At 39.0% G+C, this 22,017-nt stretch overlaps 1 protein-coding gene across 8 annotated transcripts; it reads right to left on the bottom strand.

The window, feature by feature from the left end:
* Window positions 1-719: 719 nt before the first annotated feature.
* LOC114290170 (uncharacterized) lies at window positions 720-21,665 on the bottom strand. Of its 8 annotated transcripts, XM_082869003.1 has the most exons (9): window positions 21,560-21,665; window positions 21,242-21,299; window positions 16,127-16,339; window positions 2,909-3,834; window positions 2,683-2,773; window positions 2,472-2,567; window positions 1,370-1,587; window positions 1,138-1,265; window positions 720-1,052 (listed from the first exon to the last, which is right to left on the bottom strand). In XM_082869003.1, the coding sequence occupies exons 6-9, from the start codon at window positions 2,476-2,478 to the stop codon at window positions 893-895; spliced, it is 513 nt and encodes a 170-aa protein (XP_082725129.1). In that variant the 5' UTR covers window positions 2,479-2,567; window positions 2,683-2,773; window positions 2,909-3,834; window positions 16,127-16,339; window positions 21,242-21,299; window positions 21,560-21,665; the 3' UTR covers window positions 720-892. The 8 variants fall into 8 exon arrangements, 3 of the variants coding, with proteins under 3 accessions (XP_082725129.1, XP_082725130.1, XP_082725128.1); XR_014329559.1 differs by lacking the exon at window positions 2,472-2,567; XM_082869004.1 differs by lacking the exon at window positions 16,127-16,339.
* Between the last annotated feature and the right edge of the window lie 352 nt (window positions 21,666-22,017).

The following is a 22,017-nucleotide window of genomic DNA, read 5'->3' as shown; positions in this document are numbered from 1 at the left end:
GAGATGTGATAAGTTGGGGAGCCATAATCGAAAATCATGCACGGAGCCGATATAAGATATACCTTTTTTCATTTCAACATTGTATTTTACATTGGATTCTTATATTCATTTTTGAAATAAGATTGTGTTGTTTTGGCAAACATTGGGTTGCAATAAGATTACGTTGCGTTGGTAAACATAATAATGCATTAGTGTTTGATTTGTGTTTTATTTTTACTTTTTTAAGGTACCAATCTGACATTTATGTTGGTTGTGTTTTGGATGAATGCATGCTGTTAACATTCACACTTATGTAATATAATCACATTATGTGAATGTTCACATTGTTCAACTTTCAAACATTTCTGTGGTGGGAATGTTCACATTGTTGTTACTGTCAACAGCAATGTTTACATCAATGTAACCATTCGCATCATCAACTCATAAGATGTGAATATTCATGACATCATTGTTGCCATTCGCATAATCAGAAGTTATGATGTGAATATTCACATCATCAAATTATTAGATGTGAATATTGACTTGTGTTAAGAAATATCATACTCACACCTGTCATATTGTGTTACATGAACACTTTAAGCAATATTCACATCCATGTAGTATGGTTTAAAATAGAAGAAAGTGTACGATCATTCTGTGATGTGAACATTGACATCATGTCATGTGTATCCAAAAAAAAAAAAAAAAATACAATCTCAATGTGCATGACCAACGCAAAATAGGCCTGAAAATGCATATACATATATTGACTGAAAAATATCTGTACAAGCAGTGATATAGACTTGATTTACAATTAAGCTAGTCTGCTCCAATATGAAAAATCTATTGAAACTAAATTGTCTTAAATGTGGATAACAGATTTGGGTAACAGTGATAGGTGGACACCCCCCACCTATAGGTTTTCACATTGCACTGTCTTTCTGTGGTTCAGGAAAAGGTGTACTAATGAGTCTCTTATTTGACACCATTCAAAGCGATCTAGGCTGGCAACAATGTCTTCACGATATACATGCACCCTCATGATGTAACAAACTGCAGGCCCACAATCCACCCTGAAAATGCAAACTTCTTGTTAGATTTTGAAATTTAGGTGGGTAATGGTTGTGGAACATGTGTAGAAATCGATTTTAGGCTTACGAATTTGATGCTTGCTGAGGACAGATGTCCACTGATATGATTGTTTTCGAAGTATTTTGGCTTGATAAATTGGTCCATAATGGTGATGATGGTCCAATGTTGTGCACCAAAGCTGTGATGTAGTCCCTCTGCCAACAATGAAATTTCATATTAGGCACCAACCAACATAGGGCATACGTCCAAGTTCAAATATTACACATCACGACAAGTATTATTTTTGTCAGCCACTTACCAGTATTTGTGCTTTGTCAATATGTGGGTCATATATGCCTTCTCTTGGGCGCAGTGAGTTATAATGCCTCCATACATTCTCTTTCACGTCGTACACAACAATTGTCCAGTGAAAGTTGTCGTGTATTGGGAAGATTAAGAATCTCTGGCCTTGATACTCCTTGATGTGTACATCAATTAGTTTATTCCTCTTGTGGAGGGGTACTGTTGCATGATTTTCTGCACACAAAGGGCATACAATGATGTACCAAGTATTTATATCAATGTTTGGTGTTACTGATTTGAATGTTCATCTACTAATGGGGAGTTATGTTACTGATGTGAATGTTCACATTTCGTAATAGTGAGTGATACTACTGATGTGAATATTCACATCACTAACATCAAATGGAACACATTTCGTATTGGTGAGTGATACTACTGATGTGAATGTTCACATTTCCTAATGGTGAGTGATACTACTGATGTGAATGTTCACATCTGTTAATGTCAGTGATATTACTGGTGTGAATGTTCCCATTTGCTAATGGTGGATGATGTTACTGATGTGAATGTTCACATCTGTTAGTGTGAGTAATGCTACTGATGTGAATGTTCACATCTGTTAATGTCAGTGCTATTACTGGTGTGAATGTTCCCATTTGCTAATGGTGGATGATGTTACTGATGTGAATGTTCACATCTGTTAGTGTGAGTAATGCTACTGATGTGAATGTTCACATCTGTTAATGTCAGTGCTATTACTGATGTGAATGTTCTCATTTGCTAATGGTGGGTGATGTTACTGATGTGAATGTTCACATCTGTTAATGTGAGTAATACTGCTGATGTGAATGTTCACATCTGTTAATGTGAGTGATACTACTGATGTGAATGTTCACATGTGTGTATCATTTAAGTTTATCAACATAATAAGCATATAATCTTCAATGCGAATGATGTTAATGTTCACATCTGTCAATGTGAATCTTCTCAAAGGTCATTTTATGTTGTTGTTAACATTCACATCTGCCTATTATTTAAGTTAATAATGTAAGCATGTAATGCTGAGAAGAACATCCACATGTATTGAAACATAATCAAAATTAAAGTCTAGCGGTTACCAAACATGTGTTTGTAAAGATGAATGATGAATCTTCCAAATTTGGGTTGACTAGCCCTTGTAGTTCAAGTAGAATTTCACCATAAGCATCTATCACCTGCAGAACCGGAGGGGTGGCAGTACATTATTTACAGTGTCTTTACTCTGTGTGTGTGTGTGTGTGTGTGTGTGTGTGTGTGTGTGTGTTTTGTACACATTTACAGTTGCCATACGTTGTTGGTTATTGATTCTTCCTTGATGATGTGTATGATGTCATCAAAATACACATCTTTAGTCTTTGAGTCCCCTCGCCACACTAGCAACCTGTGCATTGTGATTACAGAAAATGTAAATGTCAACATTGCACATTTATGAAATGGTCTAATTTATTAAGTATGTATGTGAACTGAACATGATGAAAAAAAAAAAAAACAGTTGGGGATATGTAAGATCACTTACTCATCACCGCCGTTCTTGTGCAAATTTTGGACTTTTTGCTTGTTGAGTTTGTTCATGTTAGCCCAGACCTTTAGTTTGTTGTTCAAGGTTAACTTCTTGGACTTTGTTGGCTGCTTTTTTGGTGGTTGCTTGTCTAAATCTTGTGCAATTTGGACTGCATGTGATTGCTGTTCGGCTCCCTCTTTCCCTTTCTTTTGACCAGGCAGGTTGGGGTATTCAAACTCGTCCAACCTGTGTTCTTTCCTTACCTTCTACTTTATGCGCTTTACTCTTGATGGGGGGCTGATAATGTGTTCCAATGCTGCAGTGGGATTCTTGTTAAGGTTGTCATGAGCCTTTTATGCTTCAACTTGAGTGATGATGTGGACGGACTGATCATCAAAAAGGTCTTGAAGTATTGTTTTTTCACATTCCAAGTTGATGACCAACTTTGTCAGTCGCTAAATTTCTGTATCTTTCCACTCCATGCAAGTCTTCATATCCATGTCCACATTGGATGAGCCCGATTGGTCAAATAGTTTGGCTTCAAGGGCAGCAATCACCCTTGCCCTCTACTCCCATGATTCTTCCAACTGTTTGTATTTCGCTTCCCATTGCCGTACAAGAGCCCAAGCTTTTTGGTTTTCTTTTATGAGTACTTCCACAATGTCGGGCTCAGTTGGTTGTGCTATAATGATTCCTTTCTCAGCATTGGGGGTGCTACAGCTGGGGTTGATATAATGTCCAACATCATTCAGGTCCACTGCATCGACAGAAAATGCATCCCTATCATCACTGCGTTGACTGCCTTTGCTTTGATCCTCATTGCTTTCATCTTTCTTTGCTACTGCACTTGACAAAATCTCAGGTTTTGGGTCCACATTCAATTTTGTATGACGATACATCTTCGCTTCAGTTGGTGATGCCATTAGCTCGCCGCCATATACCTACATTTCGAGACAGTATGTGGTGGGTCGTTGAACACACCAAAATTAAATAATAAACTATACCAAATTCTATCAGAATAATGGCAAGTCCAGGTATCGATCCACAGGGACTATTGTGAAATTAAACTAATTTAATTGTTAAATTCCTAAATTAATTTTGATAAAAAGATTGAATGATCATAACCTAATTTAATTAACAAATAAATTAAACTAAGGAATTAAATTATCAATATTAAATGAAATTGGATTTACTAAATTGGGGAAAAATCTTAGGGTAGAGAATTCACCACTAACCACATAATTAGGGTTTCCAATTGAAATTAATTATGCTATGGTTTGAACGAATTAATGCTTCACAACTACAAGCTCAAAGCATTTAACAAGAAGATTATCACATTCAATGTACGAGCACGAACCATCTCAAGCAATACGACTCGTTCACTCTAAACTAGGATAATGATACGACTCGTTTCTCGTAGAATGGTTCGTCCCATACCTTGAATGTGAAGGAATAGAAAACTCATGTATGGATAATATTCAACAATCACAGAAAGTCAAATATTTGAAAAGATAATGAAAATTATATATAAAGAATTTCTAAAACACCATACAATGGTTCAAACCTTACATAATATAAAATCAAAAAAGAAAACTACATAATTACATGGCTAGGGTTTCATCAAAACCCTAGAAAAGAAGACTAGCCACTCATGGAGGAGTGGAATGAGGTAGAAAGAGAAAGAACCACCATGAGAGACATCCTTGAAGCTTTTGTTTTTTCTTCTCTTCCAAACCCTAGCCTCCCTCTTTAGGTCCAAACAATTTCAGAACCCTAATCCAGCCTTTTTCTTGTCTTTTTATCCTTCCAATCTCGTCCAAACAGGTTTAAAACGTCGGTTTGACTTTCCTAGAAAAAGTCAACGCACGTGCGGGAAAGTCAACGCACGTGCGGGAAAAGTCAACGCACGTGCGGGAAAGTCAACTCTGCCCAAATTCTGACTTTTTGCTCATTTTATACTCCGACGATGTATAACCTGATTGACACTCAACACATATAAAATATACAGTTTGACCAACAAGTGAAGTTAAGAGATTCTAATTAACGGCCTCAATGATGTACATTTCAACCTTAATCACACCCCCAACTTACTACTTGCTAGTCCTCAAGCAAGTAAAATAAAATAAAATTAAACAAAATCTATCTATTTCCTCTTTCGTGGGAAAACGGTTGCATTTAGCATATGCAACAAGCCTTTAAACCACAAGGTGACCCTAGGTGGACGAGTAAAGTCTCGTGAGGGTTTCCAAAAATGATACCCACAAACATTAACATATTCATATATACTCAACAACAAATGATCACACTACTCCACCTAACAATCAACTTATGTGCCACTACAGTGTGATATTTAGACATCATGAGTCATTAAAGGCATAGTGGACAAGTATGAAGGAACCTATTGAGTCAAAACCACAATTCAGTTAATACAAAAGTAAAGTTCCCTATACTTGTGCATGCTAGTAGACAAGTCATGAGTACCCTCGGTGTAAAGTGCAATCTCCATATTAGTTAACTATCCACTATAATAGCCCAGTGTAACTCATAATAACACCCAACATATACAGAAAAACTAACCTGTTGCAGCCAAGATTCTCAAAGTTGGTTTTCTTTTTCTTTTTCTTTTTTTTTTTTATATGACTGTGCAATGCCTTGATCCATTAAGCTTTCTAATCAACCCATGTAACGAGCATTGGGCCAATGACTCCCAAACCAGACGGTTTTAGGGCACTAGGTGTAAAGACACCCCTACGGGCTTAATAACTCGAGTTGAAAAGGCTACGAATCTAAACAAATCATTCTTCTTATTTTTCCTTAACTGTGCAATGTCCAAGTCCCTTAAGCTTTCTAATTAACCCATGTAGCAAGTTTTGGGCCAATGACTCCCAAACCAGACAGTTTTAGGGCATTAAGTGTAGAGACACCCCTACGGGCTTAATAACTCGAGTTAAAAAAGCTACGGACCCAAACCAGTAAGTTTTTTTTTATTTTTTTTTTATTTTTTATTTTTTTGTGAAAAGATCTTGGCTCCTCATTTATTCTTTTCTGCAACTATAGCTATTATCAATGATGTACACTAGGGATTATAATAAAAAGATCACCGCTATGATAGTGTGTTCATGTGAATTAAGACACACTCATGACAAGTGTACTAAAATCACAAACACAGACAACTCTCCTCGTGCAAACATGGCATGCAAGTATCTACCCAATAAATCCTTTTCATACAAGTCTACTATGATCTCCAAATAACATATGCAAATATCATCACCCTACTAGCAAAAAGTCACATCAGGTGAAGTAATGCAGTCAAGTGAAACAGGTATAAGCATGAATTATGAGCCAAATAGGAATGCACAAAATAAAATATAACCCTCATCCCCCAACTTGAATATGACATTGTCCTCAATGGAAAAGTAAAGAGAAATGAGAGAAAATTACCAGAATTGTAAGTGCACATCCAGGCAGGCAGAGAGTAACATATACACACTTCAATTTTTTTTTTTTTTTTTTTTTTTTTTGAAAATGGGAAGGAAAATAAAAATAAAAATAAAAAGACAAAGCAAGATACAGGCAGGTACTAGGGAGAAGCCGGTGGTGGTGGTGGTGGGAAATGTTGGGCAAACAAGGCTTGCATCAAAGCGCGCGTCTCGAAGGCGTTATCCTGACCCTGTTGCTGGATGGCGAGGTTGTCAGCGTGGAGCTGAACAAAACGCGCCTGAGAATAGTCGCGAAAAGCCTGAAAATCCGTGCGCAACTCTATGAGACTCTAGTGGTGATCACGAAGAGTATGATGGACCTGATCGACAGAGTGCTGAAACTGTAAGTACTCCTCGCGAGTCATGTAGAGTGGGTCCCCTTGGGGAGGCACAGGGGCAACAGGATGAGCTGGGTGGGCATGAACGGGGTCCTAGGACTCCTCAACCGGGGCACCCACCGGCTACGGGATGCGAGATATGCTGTGCTGCCATTCCCGCTGGCCGAATGTCGGATACCCTCGATCAATCTCCTCATCCTCAGCAATGGGGAGGTGGTTCAGCTCAAACACAAGTGTCAACAAATTGGCGAATGGTAGGGGCCAAGTCAGGTTCTGCAGAGGAGTAGGCCGAACTGCCTCCCGTAGAAATTTCTGCAAATGCAGCAAAATGAAATCCTCAAGCGGGACCTGATAGCCAAGCTGATACCCGTGTAAAACCCGCACAAACTCCAAACGGCGCTCAGCTCGATGCCCAAGTGGAAGGACATTCTTATGGACCACGGAATCAAAGAGAAGCAAGCGGCTAGGTAGCTTGCTTCGCCGCAAGCATGTGAAACTGAGGTCACCGTGGGCTCCCGGGAAGTATTGCTGGATGAGGCGAGGTACGGGTTGGCGATCCTCAACTTCCGGGAAAGGCTGATCTTCCGGTTTGGCGAAAAACTCTAACACTTTGGCAATCATGGCCGAGGTGATGTGAACAACATGACCATCAATGTCAAAGAGCAGTCCAACCGCAGTGGGTGTCTCATGCAGGTTCTGGTAGAATAATCGGACCAACCAAGGATAAGTGGGCGCTGTCACGGCGCAAATGCCCAACTGTTGCCGGAGTCGGAGATGCTCAACCGCCCAAGTAGTGTCCTCGTCATGCTGGAAGAATGGCAGGTTGAACTGCGTGAGCTTGTGAAGAGGCCGTGAAGCCCACTCCGGCCGTGGCAAGTCTCCTGGTGGTGGTGGCGAGGATGGTGGTGATGGAGGTGGTGGTGGCGCCGAAGAGGAGGCACCCCTGGCCTTTTTGGAGGCCCGAGCAGTGACACGGCGACTCATATCCTGCACATACCAACAATAAATACAGATACCCGTGAAACCAGCATGAGAATCAAATAAATTATGAAAGAATGTACCACATGCAATTCCCACTTCCCCCTTCTTTTTTTTTTTGTTTCTTTTTTTTTTTTTTGTAAAAACGAAATTAATTAATTAAATAAATGAAGTAACATGTCATGAAATTAAATTACTAAACTATAAAATAAACTAAACTAAACTAGACTATAAAATAACTAAACTACAAAATAGACTAAATTATAGAATCAAACAACCAAAACTAAACATGTTTATTTATTTATTTATTTATTTATTTATTTTTACTTTTTTTTTATTTATTTATTTAATTTTTTTTTTTTGAAGAGAAGAAAAGTAAATAAAGTTTCAGAAAACAAAACAAAATAAAATATAAATTAAACTACTTAGGACTTATATGAACAATGACATCATAGAATAAGATTAAAAGAAAATCATTAACTACACAAGTATATAAAAAAAAATAAAACTAAAACTAAAGTTCACTAACTAATTAAATTATCCCAGAATCACTACGAAGCAATTAAACTAAACAAATATAATAAATAAATAAAAAACTAAATTAGGAGTAGTGTTAGTACCAATATTTGTGAGGGTTTTTTTTTTTTTTTTGTTTTAAATGGGCGTCCCGCACGTGCGGGGCCCAAGCCGCACGTGCGGCTTGGTCAAGGATCACTCCCCGCACTTGCGGATTTAGCAGTGTCCAACCATGTTTTGGTGAGATGATGGGGCATGTGCGTGCACAGTGCCGCACATGCGGGAAATTCTCTTCTTTTTTTTTAAGAAAAGATAGATTTTGTTTTTATTTAAATATATAAATATATATAGTTATAAAATTGAACAAGTATAACACTTTTTTTTTTTTTTTTTTTTTAAAAGAAACTAACAAGCATGCATTCTACAACTAAAAGAGTACAAATAAAATAAAAATAATAATAAGCCTAAAAAATAATAATAATAAAATAAAATAAAATAAAATAAAATAAAATAAAATAAAGTCATAATGACCACTAAAAATACTAAAAAGAAGTAGAGCAGTCATGGCTAAACTACTCTTTTTTTTTTTTTTTTTTTTTTTTTAAGATGAACACTAGATCAAGATGAAAAAAAAAAAAAATCAAAAACTCTACAAGTTGATTCCTACCTTCACAAATCTACGCAAAAGAAAGAAAAGAAGAAAAAGAAAAAAATTTACCTTGAAAAAGTGGAGAAAGAGAGAAAAAAAATGGAGGTTCGCCAGAAAAAATGGTGGTCGCCAGAGTTTCGCCGAACGGAGAGGGAAGTGGTGCCGGCGGTGAGATGATGGTGGTGAGGAAGAAAGAAGAAGAAAAGGGAAGAAGAAGAAGAAGAAGAAGATGGGTTTGTAGGGATAAGAGAGAGAGAGAGAGAGAGAGAGAGAGAGAGAGATAGAGATCTGAGAGTGTGAGAGTGATTGGGAGAAAGTGAGTAGATAAGGTGGTTTGATTTTTTTTTTTTTTTTTTTATTTTTTTTACGAAAATTAAAATAAAATAAAATAAAATAAAAATAAAAAAATTAGTAAATGAAAATAAAATAAAATAAAATAAAATAAAAAATAATAAGAAAACAAAACACATTTTTTTTTTTTTTTTAAATTTTTCCACCCCGCACGTGCGGGAGTCAAGGCCGCACGTGCGGCGATTCCATCCCCGCGCTTTTTTTTTTTTTTTTTTTTAATTTCTTCGTCCCGCACGTGCGGGAGTCAAGCCGCACGTGCGGCTGTTCAACGCACGTCCCTCCGCACCTGCATATTTAGCAGAGTGTGAGGCTGATGTTTTTGAATTTTCCCTCACGTGCGGGGCCCAAGCCGCACGTGCGGCGATTTCAACTCTGTTTTTTTTTTTTTTTTTTTTTTTTGGTGCAAATCGGCGTTCAAGCCGCACATGCGGCTTGGTCAACGCACATCCTCCCGCACCTGCATATTTAGCAGAGTGCTTTGCTCCCAAGCCGCACGTGCGGCGATTTTAACTCCATTTTTTTTTTTTTTTTTTTTGGTGCAAATCGGCATCCCGCACGTACGGCTTGGTCAACGCACATCCTCCCGCACCTGCATATTTAGCAGAGTGCTTTGCCCAATTTTCCCGCACGTGCGGGGCCCAGGCCGCACGTGCAGCGATTTCAATTTTTTTTTTTTTTTTTTTTTTTTTTTTAAATGATCAAGTATAAACATAGAAAATAAACATGAAAGCATGGTTTTAAACACTGAAAATAAACATTTCTACTTTTAATTGACATCCGGAATAAATATAGCACAAAAGAACACGGAATGCCCACTAAAGGTATGATCTTCACGCGAAAACCACGGGTACTACTTTTCTCCCTAACTGTATTTGTAACTTTCCCTATTCTCCAACAGGGTGACAGACTAGGTTGATTTGGTATCCAGAATCGAGGCGCATAAAGCTACCTCAATCTATGGGGCTGCCATACAGAGTTCAAGCCGAGGTAGTTTTGAAGCAATCTCCACACCCCTGGGTATTTAAACCAGACTTTAGTCTCGGAAATCCCAAACCTTTGTGTTCTAGGCTTTGCCATTCGAACTCTAGTTTCCACCGTCTCAGTTGGTCTCCTAGGAACTCACTACAAACACAGTTAGGTGGCTATACCAGACCGTCAGATGCCGTTCGGGCACGGCAAACACCAAAGGAATTACACCTTTAGAGGATTTAAAGTCTCCTAGACGCAAGTGAAGCATAACGAGAACAAAGAAAAACCAAATAGCATAGAAGGGAAAGAAAAGAGAACAAGAAATCAATTTATCAATCATAGTAAAATGGGTCCATCAAAGCAATGGACTCAATCATATCCCCATTCCCAATCCCCTCTATATATGGTTTCAATCTTTGGCCATTCACTTTGAAAGTGTGGCCAATTTTTGGATCCCGCACCTCAACGGCGCCATGACTAAATGCCTCAACAACCTCAAAGGGGCCATCACATCTTGATCTTAGCTTACCCGGAAAGAGTCTCAATTTTGAATTAAAAAGCCACACTTTTTGGTTGGGTTCAAAAGATTTTCTATTAATGTGCTTGTCATGGAATTCCTTAGTCCTAGCTTTAAAAACTCTCGAACTCTCATATGCATCATTCCGGATTTCCTCCAGCTCATTGAGTTGCAATTTCCGGTTGAGTCCAGCCGCGGCCATATCGAAGTTAAATTTCTTTATGGCCCACAATGCTCGATGCTCAAGTTCAACCGGGAGATGACAAGCTTTGCCAAACACTGCTCTATATGGTGACATCCCAATGGGTGTCTTATAAGCAGTGCGATAAGCCCATAATGCATCAATTAACCGTTGTGACCAATCTTTCCTATCCGGTCTCACCGTTTTCTCAATTATGTGCTTTACCTCCCTATTCGAGACTTCTACTTGGCCACTAGTTTGAGGGTGGTATGGAGTGCCAACTTTATGAGTAATAGAGTATTTCTTAACTACCGACTCAAAGAACCGGTTACAAAAATGTGTACCCTGATCACTTATTATAGCTCTAGGAAACCCAAAACGACTAAAGATATTTTCATGCAAAAATTTGATTACCACTCTATGATCGTTTGTTCGGGTAGCTATTGCCTCCACCCACTTCGACACATAATCTACTGCCAAGAGAATGTACTCAAACCCGAACGACGACGGGAAAGGGCCCATAAAATCAATTCCCCAAACATCAAATATTTCTACTACAAGAATAGGGGACATTGGCATCATGTCACGCCGAGACATCGAACCCATTTGCTGACAGCGCAAACAAGTTCTACAAAATTGATGGGCATCTTTAAAAATTGTGGGCCAATAAAACCCGCTTTGTAAAATCTTGGCAGCCGTTTTATGCCCACTAAAATGACCGCCACATGCAGAAGAATGACAAAATGTAAGAATGCTATGCACTTCACTCTCCGGCACACACCGTCGGATCACTTGGTCGGAGCAATATTTGAACAACTCCGGATCCTCCCAAAAGTAATACCTGACCTGTGAAAAGAATCGGTCTTTGTCTTGCTTAGACCAATTCTGCGGCGTTTGCCCAATGGCCAAGTAATTCACAATATGTGCAAACCACGGGGGGCTCGCTTGTGACAGCTCAAAAAGTTGTTCGTCCGGAAACGAATCATGCAAAATAAGACTATTATACTCAACGAGGATTCGGGAGAGATGATCCGCCACCACATTCTCAGATCCTTTCTTATCACGGATCTCTAAATCAAATTCCTGAAGCAACAAAATCCATCTAATCAACCTAGGTTTGGTCTCTTTCTTAGATAGTAAATATCGCAAAGCGACATGATCAGTGAAGACTATGACCTTAGAACCTAGGAGATAAAACCGGAATTTGTCTAAGGCAAAGACCACAGCTAGCAACTCTTTCTCGGTAGTAGTGTAGTTCAATTGAGCATCCGAGAGAGTGCGACTAGCATAATATATAGCAAATGGTGCCTTATTGACCCTTTGGCCCAACACAGCCCCGACAGCATAATCGGAAGCATCACACATGATTTCAAAGGGAAGAGACCAATCTGGTGATTTCATGATTGGGGCGGTGGTCAAAGCCATTCTTAGTGTTTCGAATGCCTTTAAGTATGCTTCATCAAAGACAAAAGGCGCATCCTTAACTAGTAAACTGCACAAAGGACGTGATATCTTACTAAAATCTTTGATGAACCTACGGTAAAAACCTACATGCCCTAGGAAAGACCTAATTTGACGCACGAAATTGGGTGGAGGAAGGCCTGCAATGAGGTCAACCTTAGCCTTGTCAACTTCTATACCTCGAGGGGACACAATGTGTCCCAACACTATACCCTCACGAACCATAAAATGGCTCTTTTCCCAACTCAAGATTAGGTTTGCCTCAGCACATCGTTCTAACACTCTAGTTAAGTTCCTAAGGCATTCCTCAAAAGACGGTCCAAACACCGAAAAGTCATCCAAAAAAACCTCTAAGAATTTCTCCACCATGTCGGAGAAAATGGCCATCATACACCGTTGAAAAGTCGCCGGTGTATTACACAGCCCAAAGGGCATGCGCCTGTAAGCAAAAGTGCCAAAAGGGCATGTGAATGTGGTCTTTTCCTGGTCAGCAGGGTACACCAGGACTTGATTATACCCCGAATAGCCATCAAGAAAACAATAGAAACCCTGCCCCGCTAACCGCTCTAGGATTTGGTCAATGAAAGGTAAGGGAAAATGGTCCTTCCTAGTCGAGGAATTTAGTCTCCTATAATCAATGCACACTCGCCACCCAGTAGTGGTCCGTGTGGGGACTAACTCTCCTCCTTCATTCTTAACAACAGTGATGCCCGATTTCTTGGGCACTATTTGTGTGGGACTCACCCACTTGCTATCTGAGATGGGGTATATAATACCCGCATCCAACAATTTCAAAACCTCCTTCTTCACCACCTCTTTCATGTTAGGATTCAGTCTCCGTTGCATTTCGCGAGAAGGTTTGGTGTCCTCCTCTAGGTGTATATAATGCATGCACACGGAGGGATCTATCCCTTTCAAATCAGCTACTGACCACCCTATAGCACTCCGATGTGCCACGAGAACACTCATTAACTGACTCTTCTGCGCTGCAGTCAAGTCAGATGCAATAATGACCGGTAAAGTATCTTGGGGCCCTAGAAATGCATACTTGAGTGTGGCCGAAAGTGGCTTCAACTCAAGTGTAGGTGGTGTGACCAAAGAAGGTGTGGCAGGCTCTCTCGACAGAGGAGGAAGTGACTCAAACCGGGCTTTCCATGGAGGAAAATCCGGTGTAGAAGAAGAATTAAGCAACACATTCACCTCTTCAATTGACCCATCTATATCAAAATTTTCAAACCCAAAATGAGCTAAACAAGCCTCCAAATGGTCCTCTACAAGAATGGAGGGCAAAGCCTCCTCAACAATCTCATCCACAACATCCACTAATAAGCACTCCTCTCTCTCATGAGGTTGTTGTGATGCTTGGAAAACATTAAGTTTCACTTGCATGTTACCAAATGAAACTTCCATAACCCCGGTCCGACAATTAATGCATGCATTGGCCGTAGCCAAGAAAGGTCGACCCAAAATCACCGGGATTTGTTTCCTCGAACTTGCTACCGGTTCCATATCTAATACTAAAAAGTCAACAGGGAAGTAGAACCTATCAACCTTAACTAGCACATCCTCAATCATACCACGTGGCACTTTGAGGGACCGGTCAGCCAACTGAAGAGTAACAGTCGTGGGTTTCAACTCGCCAAGCCCAAATTCCTCGTACACAGAGTACGGCAACAAATTAACACTAGCCCCTAAATCCAATAAGGCCCTATCAATGAAGTGGTCCCCTATAATGCATGCAATGGTTGGGGCACCTGGGTCCTTAAGCTTAGGAGGTGTGTCATTCAACAAGATGGAGCTTACTTGCTCCCTGAGTAGGACCTTTTGGGACACATGTGTCCTAGATTTACGCTTTTGCGTACAAAGGTCCTTCAGAAATTTGGCATATGATGGTACTTGCTTAATCGCCTCCAACAGGGGAAGGTTGATTTTTACCTGTTTAAAGACCTCCATCATTGCCTCCATAGATGCCGCATTCTTATTAAAAGGGGACGGTGTATCAAGGCACTGGGGAAAGGGTGTCTTAGGCACATATGGAGTGCTAGGGACTAACTCATCCCTCTTAAGTGTTTCCCCCTCACCCTTGCTCTCACTTGGTGAACCACTGTGGTCACCCTTCCTAACTCTAGTTACATCAGACGCAACAGATTGAGGCTCTAACTCCCTACCACTTCTTAGAGCAACCACCGCCTGCACTTGCTCATGTTGCTTACCATTCCCACCCGAACTCTCTGCCCCGTATTGTCCCTTAGGGTTGGCCACAGTTTGACTTGGTAATTTTCTCTTCTCTCTCCGATTCATGTTGTTAGCCATTTGACCCAATTAGGTCTCTATCTTGGCAATAGAGTGAGTGTGGGAGTGAACTATCGGTGCTAACCCCTTAAGTTCTGAAAGAACTTCCAACACCTGAGTCTCAAAGGCAGAGTTGCCCTGAGGGACAGGCGGGGGTTGTAGTTGACGGTATGGTTATGGGGGTCTATACGGTTGCGGTGGTCGGTAAGATGATTGGTTGGCGAAATTATTGAAATTCTGCCTTGGTGGTGGAGGATTGTAAGAAGTGCCTTGTGAATGAGGCCTCCATGAGAAATTAGGGTGATTTCTCCATCCCGGATTATATGTGTTGGAGTATGGGTTATTACCCGGGTTGGAGAATCCTTGAGCCGCATTCACATGCTCTTGGACTAACTCCGGAAATTGTGATGCCGAAGGGCACTCATTCAAGTCATGAGCAGGGCTCGCACAAATAGCACATGCCTCGTGAAATTGAGGCTGATCATATTGGGTAGGAGCATGTCCCGTAGCTAATAATTGGTCCATCTTGCGGGACAATGCCTCTACTTGTTGGGCTAACTCTAGGTTTTGCCCGACCTCATAAATGCCCCCTCTTTTCGGGGCTCCAACCATGGGTTGCCGGACTTGCCGGGCTGCGGAGGCATGGTGAAGGGAATTATCACTTAGGTTCTCAAACAATTGCCATGCCTCGGCATCATTTTTAGACATAAATGTCCCACCACAGGACGAATCCACCATTTGGCGGTGTGGCTCAGTTAAGCCATAATAAAATGTTTGAACAAGTTGCCAATTAGGCACTTGGTGGTGGGGACACTGTTGGAGAAGGTCTCGAAGTCTTTCCCAAGTCTCATGGAATTGCTCGCCATCCATTTGAGCAAAGTTTGTGATGGCTCGCCTAAGTTGGTTGGTTTTACCTATGGGAAAATACTTCTCCAAGAACCGTTGCTGTAATTGGTCCCAAGTTGTGATTGAATTAGCAGGTAAAGAATTTAGCCAGTGTTTGACTTTATCCTTTAACGAGAATGGAAACAATCGCAACATTAAGGCCTCATTTGTGAAATTCTGGATCCTTACTGTCGAGCAAATTTCCAGAAATTCATTCAAATGCTTATAAGGGTCATCATGAGTTAGTCCATGGAATGATGGGAGCATTTGTATGGTGCTGGACTTAATCTCACAATGAGCAGCAGTGGTGTTGGGCAATTGGATGCATGATGGTGATGTATATGCAGTGGGTGTAAAATAATCCTTAAGTGTCCGGTTAGGCTCATTCGGGATATTAGGATCTGCCATCTCTAATGGCTCAATGTATGAATATTCAAGCTTAGGAATACGGGCAGAGGTCCTAAGTCTCCTAAGAGTCCTTTCTAGTTCAAGGTCCAAACTCCACAATTCAGGGCGACAAGAACGACGCCCGTGCATACACTACCCAAACACACACAACAAGTTCCGACTCTGTGCACTAAGTATGAAAGCAAAATACCAAAGGAAGAAATACTCACAGCGGTTTAACGAAAACGCTTTACTCGTCTTACGGATGGTTGACGTGTAGACGTTGTCCCCAACCTCTGTTTGAGCTTTGACTTCTGTTTTAGCACTTTGGTGCTTTTGCTTGTGAGTGTTTGCTTCTGTTTACTCACTTTAGTGCTGCGGTTTTTATTTAAACTCGGCTGCGCTCCGCTTGCACTTCAATGATAGCTCCAATTTCAAACACTCTGCACACTTAGCAACACCAAAAGCATAAAATCCTAAACTAAAAAAAATTAAAATAAGAATGTAACTTTAAATTAACTAATTTCGCCAGAAGTCCCCGGCAACGGCGCCAAAATTTGGTGGGTCGTTGAACACACCAAAATTAAATACTAAACTATACCAAATTCTATTAGAATAATGGCAAGTCCAGGTATCGATCCACAGGGACTATTGTGAAATTAAACTAATTTAATTGTTAAATTCCTAAATTAATTTTGATAAAAAGATTGAATGATCATAACCTAATTTAATTAACAAATAAATTAAACTAAGGAATTAAATTATCAATATTAAATGAAATTGGATTTACTAAATTGGGAAAAAAATCCTAAGGTAGAGAATTCACCACTAACCACATAATTAGGGTTTCCAATTGAAATTAATTATGTTATGGTTTGAACGAATTAATGCTTCACAACTACAAGCTCAAAGCATTTAACAAGAAGATTATCACATTCAATGTACGAGCACGAACCATCTCAAGCAATACGACTCGTTCACTCTAAACTAGGGTAGTGATACGACTCGTTCCTCGTAGCATGGTTCGTCCCATACCTTGAATGTGAAGGAATAGAAAACTCATGTATGGATAATATTCAACAATCACAGAAAGTCAAATATTTGAAAAGATAATGAAAATTATATATAAAGAATTTCTAAAACACCATACAATGGTTCAAACCTTACATAATATAAAATCAAAAAAAAAAACTACATAATTACATGGCTAGGGTTTTCATCAAAACTCTAGAAAAGAAGACTAGCCACTCATGGAGGAGCGGAAGGAGGTAGAAGGAGAAAGAACCACCATGGGAGACATCCTTGAAGCTTTTGTTTTTTCTTCTCTTCCAAACCCTAGCTTCCCTCTTTAGGTCCAAACAATTTCAGAACCCTAATCTAGCCTTTTTCTTGTCTTTTTATCCTTCCAATCTCGTCCAAACAGGTTTAAAACGTCGGTTTGACTTTCCCAGAAAAAGTCAACGCACGTGCGGGAAAAGTCAACGCACGTGCGGGAAAGTCAACTCTGCCCAAATTCTGACTTTTTGCTCATTTTATGCTCCGACGATATATAACCTGATTGACACTCAACACACATAAAATATACAGTTTGACCAACAAGTGAAGTTAAGAGATTCTAATTAACGGCCTCAATGATGTACATTTCAGCCTTAATCAGTATGTCAGTTAGATAGTTCCTCGTCTCACTATGTGAATAAGCACAATATATTTGGTTGTACTTCTACCTCATTTAAACCTAGCTTAGCCAAAGTTATGGACTTCATGTTGCTATGTAAGGCTGTGAGGTCCCATTTTACGCATCATGGAATGGCATTGGGGTTGCGGGGTTGTAAGATTGTTGTATGCTCACACAGCCAATTCTGAAACAAATAACAAATATCAGTAATTTGAATGTTCATATGAATTAACATTAATGTGAATATTTACACCACTGGTGCAGTAATGTGAATGTTCACAGTACACCACTAGGGCAGTAATGTGAATGTTTACATCAATTAAAACTGATGTGAATGTTCACATCTGCTAATGTGGAGTAATGTTACTGATGTGAATGTTCACATTTCCTAATGTTGAGTGATACTACTGATGTGAATGTTCACAACTGTTAATGTGAGTGATATTACTGACGTGAATGTTCACAACTGTTAGTGTCAGTGCTATTACTGATGTGAATGTTCACATTTGCTAATGGTGGGTGATGTTACTGATGTGAATGTTCACATCTGTTAACGTGAGTGATACTATTAATGTGAATGTTCACATCTGTTCATGTCAGTGCTATTACTATGTGAATGCTCACATTTTGCTAATGGTGAGTGATGTTACTGATGTGAATATTCACATCTGGTAATGTGAGTGGTACAACTGATATGAATGTTCACATCTGTTAATGTGAATGTTTACACCAGCATCTACTAATGTGTGTTTGTACATTACTGAAACAGTAATGCGAATGTTTTCATCAATGTTGTCAACTTCCACACCAAAGCTGAGAAATGTGAACATTCACATCAGAGTGTCCAGAGCCCGTATATGTTCATATTAAACATAGAATAAGTTTTATGAGATTTACCATTAACAACATCACACATCCGGTGACTCGTCCTGATTTTTCACAGTTTTGGCCCAATGAACCCATCAAGGTTGCCCGGATGCTCTCAGCCCAATCATACTCGATCATCTTGTCTAATGGGTCCATGTATGAGTAGAAAACCCATCCAATTGTTTCTCCGGATGTAGAAAAGAATAGCTTGACGCATGCATACATGCAAACTAATCTTACGACCTCCTCATCGTCATGTTTTTTTGTGCCCTTCAATGCTTCCCTCAGAATTTCTCGTATTTTGGCAGCACTTAACCGACTAACATCCTTGCACATTCGGTGTATGATGCCGGTTGTTGGTTTTGCACCATAAGAGAGGTCCATCGACTTGGTGCCGCAGTCCACCCCAAAAATCAGTGATACGTCGCTTCTAAAAATCTGGATGTTCTTATCCCCAATGTAAAACCTTCCACTAGATTGCTTGAATGTTTGTACTATACGTACAATGACATCATCATATTTCATGCAGTGGTTGAGGTCGATTTCGTTACTGATCAAGCTATCAAATAATTGCCAGAACGGTGTTTTTCTAAGGCACTTCAATTGGCCACTTGTAAATTTTGTATCCTTTAACAGTTTGACCAATCCAGTTATATTTGACCGGTAGTTTACTTTTTTCATGTTCACTTCTTCAGGAACAGCTGTTTGATCAGGCTTGGTTTTGGAACGGGATTCCCCTCGCTTTCGCTTGCCATCAACTTTATGGGGAAGACCTGTGTGTTCAAATGAGCACATATAATTGGTTGAAACACAGAGGATGGAACCCGAAGCACCAAACAACATTCAACAATCAGCATTGACAGTAATTTGAACATTCACATCATTGTACACTGATGTGAATGTTCACATCAGTGTGTAGTACTGTAAGTTTACACAGTTATCAATACTAATGTGAATGTTCACATCATCCATGTTCGAAAAATAAATTCCGAAAACGACAACAGTTACTGGGCAATGTAAATGTTTACATGGGTGATCACATTATGTTATAATTTGCTAAAAATCAAAGGGGGGAACCAACAGCGCCAAACTACACCCAATAACACAAACAACTTGGGCATTAATGTCACAATGTGAATGTTTACATCATACTCCATCACAGTGTTGAGTGAAGTTTGGGGGTTCTGACATTAATGTGAACATTCACATGATGTGAATGTTCACATCAGTGTGTACTACTCTAAGTTTACCCAGTACTCAATACTAATGTGAATGTTCACATCATCCATGTTTGAGAAATAAATTTCGAACACGACAACAGTTACTGGGCAATGTGAATGCTTACATGGGTGATCGCATTATGTTATAATTTGCTAAAAATCAAAGGGGGAAACCAACAGCGCCAAACTACACCCAATAACACAAACAACTTGGGCATTGATGTCACAATGTGAATGTTTACATCATACTCTATCACAGTGTTGAGTGAAGTTTGGGGGTTCTGACATTAATGTGAACATTCACATGATGTGAATGTTCACATCAGTGTATACTACTCTAAGTTTACCCAGTAATCAACAGTAATGTGAATGTTGAGATCATTCATGTGTGCAAAAACAAATCCCGAAAACTACAGCAGTTAGATGGCAATGTGAATATTTACATAGGTGATCACATTATGTAATAATTTGCTAAAAATCATAGGGAGGAACCAACTGCACCAAACAACACCCAACAACACAAACAAGTCCAACATTGATGTCACACTGTGAATATTTACATCACATTCCATCACATTGTTGAGTGAAGTTTGGGGGTTCTCTGGACATAAAAAATGAACAATATCAACATTGATAGTAATATGAACATTCACATCATCATACACTGATGTGAATGTTCGCATCATTATACACTGCTGTGAATATTCACATCAGTGTCTACTACTGTAAGTTTAGCCAGTAATCAACACTAATGTGAATGTTCACATCATCTATTTTTACAAAATTAATTCCGAAAACATCTATGTTTACAAATTCAAATCCGAAAACCAGAAGGTGTATATATACATCAATGATGACATTATGATTGAAAAGCAGAAGGTGGAATGGTATTCCTTACTTTTGTTCGTCATGGTTGGTGGGTATGGATCACACTCAGTGGATAAAATAAACTCAATGGGACGACAAGAATCTTCGAACGACGAATCACCCTCCTTCCGATGTGAAGCTTCGCAGTGGTGAGACGAAGAGAAATCTGGGGTCGATGGTCGACGGTGGACGACGAGGACGTTGGTGAGGCGATATGAATCTAGGGCTACTGGAGGCAATATTAGTATCGTTTCGTGGATTGAGTTTTTGTTTTGGAAATTTTGTGGATTGAATATTTCGAATAGGAATGGGTTTTTGCAGAATCGGTTTCACGCGGGAGAGGCGGAGAGGGTTATTTCGTCTTTTAACAATTAATGGACCTAATGGAATATTCAGAAATAGTTTGGGTTTTATGGAACAAAACAGTTATAAATAGGATTTATCAAAAAATGTCCCAATAAATTATTATTATTATTAGGGATCTTAAAAAAAAATTCTCTAAATAAAATACACATTACCAAATTAATCAAAGAACTTTTAAATTTTCCCAAAGAACAATGTTTCATACAAGCTAAATATGCATCAGCATCATCATGAGATAGAGTAGCTATATACCGAACAATTAAAACGGAAACTATACAGTAAACTACAAATTTGAAAAAATTGTATCTAATTAAATAATAAATAACATATGCAGGAAGGGAAGTAAAGAATACCTTATTTTAATTTTTTTTCTGACTCCACTCATGCCATCGCCAATACTTCCAAATAAACCTATTTTATTACAGATGAAAGAAGTAGATAAGGATTTACTTTGGATTTAGGGAGAAAAAAATATGAAAGCATTTACTCTGGTCTCTGGTCTCTGGTCTAGATCCAGAGGTTAAATGATATATACTAATTAAAATAGTGTTTATAAGTAATAAAAAAAAACGATAATAGAAACATCGAACCTGAGGATCCAGATCAAGATGAAGTGAAGAAGAAAAAAAGTATTACAGATCAAAGCAGTGAAAATCAACTAAGAACATTACCTGAAGATTGAGGCGGCATTTTTCGCCGGAGTAGAGAGAGAACCAACCCTAACCTTTTGAAATGATGATGAAGTGAATGTAGACAATCAATCGTTGTGATCTATGTGTGTACCAGTGAACATGAGGCCCGTGCAAGGCACGGGCGACTTGTATTTTTTTTTATTTTTTTTTTTAGTGTAATGTATTAATTTTTTTAATTGGAAAACTCTTTTTTTTAGTGTATAATTTATTAATCATTTTTTCTTAATTAGAAAACTCCTTCATTATTTGATGGTAAGAAATGAATGATTTTAAGAATAAAAAATACATTTTTTGTTTTAAAAAAAAATATTAGTGTGTGATCTATTAATTATTTTTTTAAATTGAAAAATCAAGAAATTTGGATTGAGTCCTTAAAGCTCTCTTAGCTCGTTAATTATATAAATTATTTTTACACTTTATGGTGAAGAATTTAAAAT

The sequence above is a fragment of the Camellia sinensis genome, chromosome 5 (assembly GCF_055761805.1).
Source record: "Camellia sinensis isolate YWXY chromosome 5, ASM5576180v1, whole genome shotgun sequence".
In the NCBI taxonomy this organism is placed as follows: Eukaryota; Viridiplantae; Streptophyta; class Magnoliopsida; order Ericales; family Theaceae; genus Camellia; species Camellia sinensis.
Note: the sequence above shows the minus strand (reverse complement) of the source record. Positions and strands in the feature narration are given on the sequence as shown.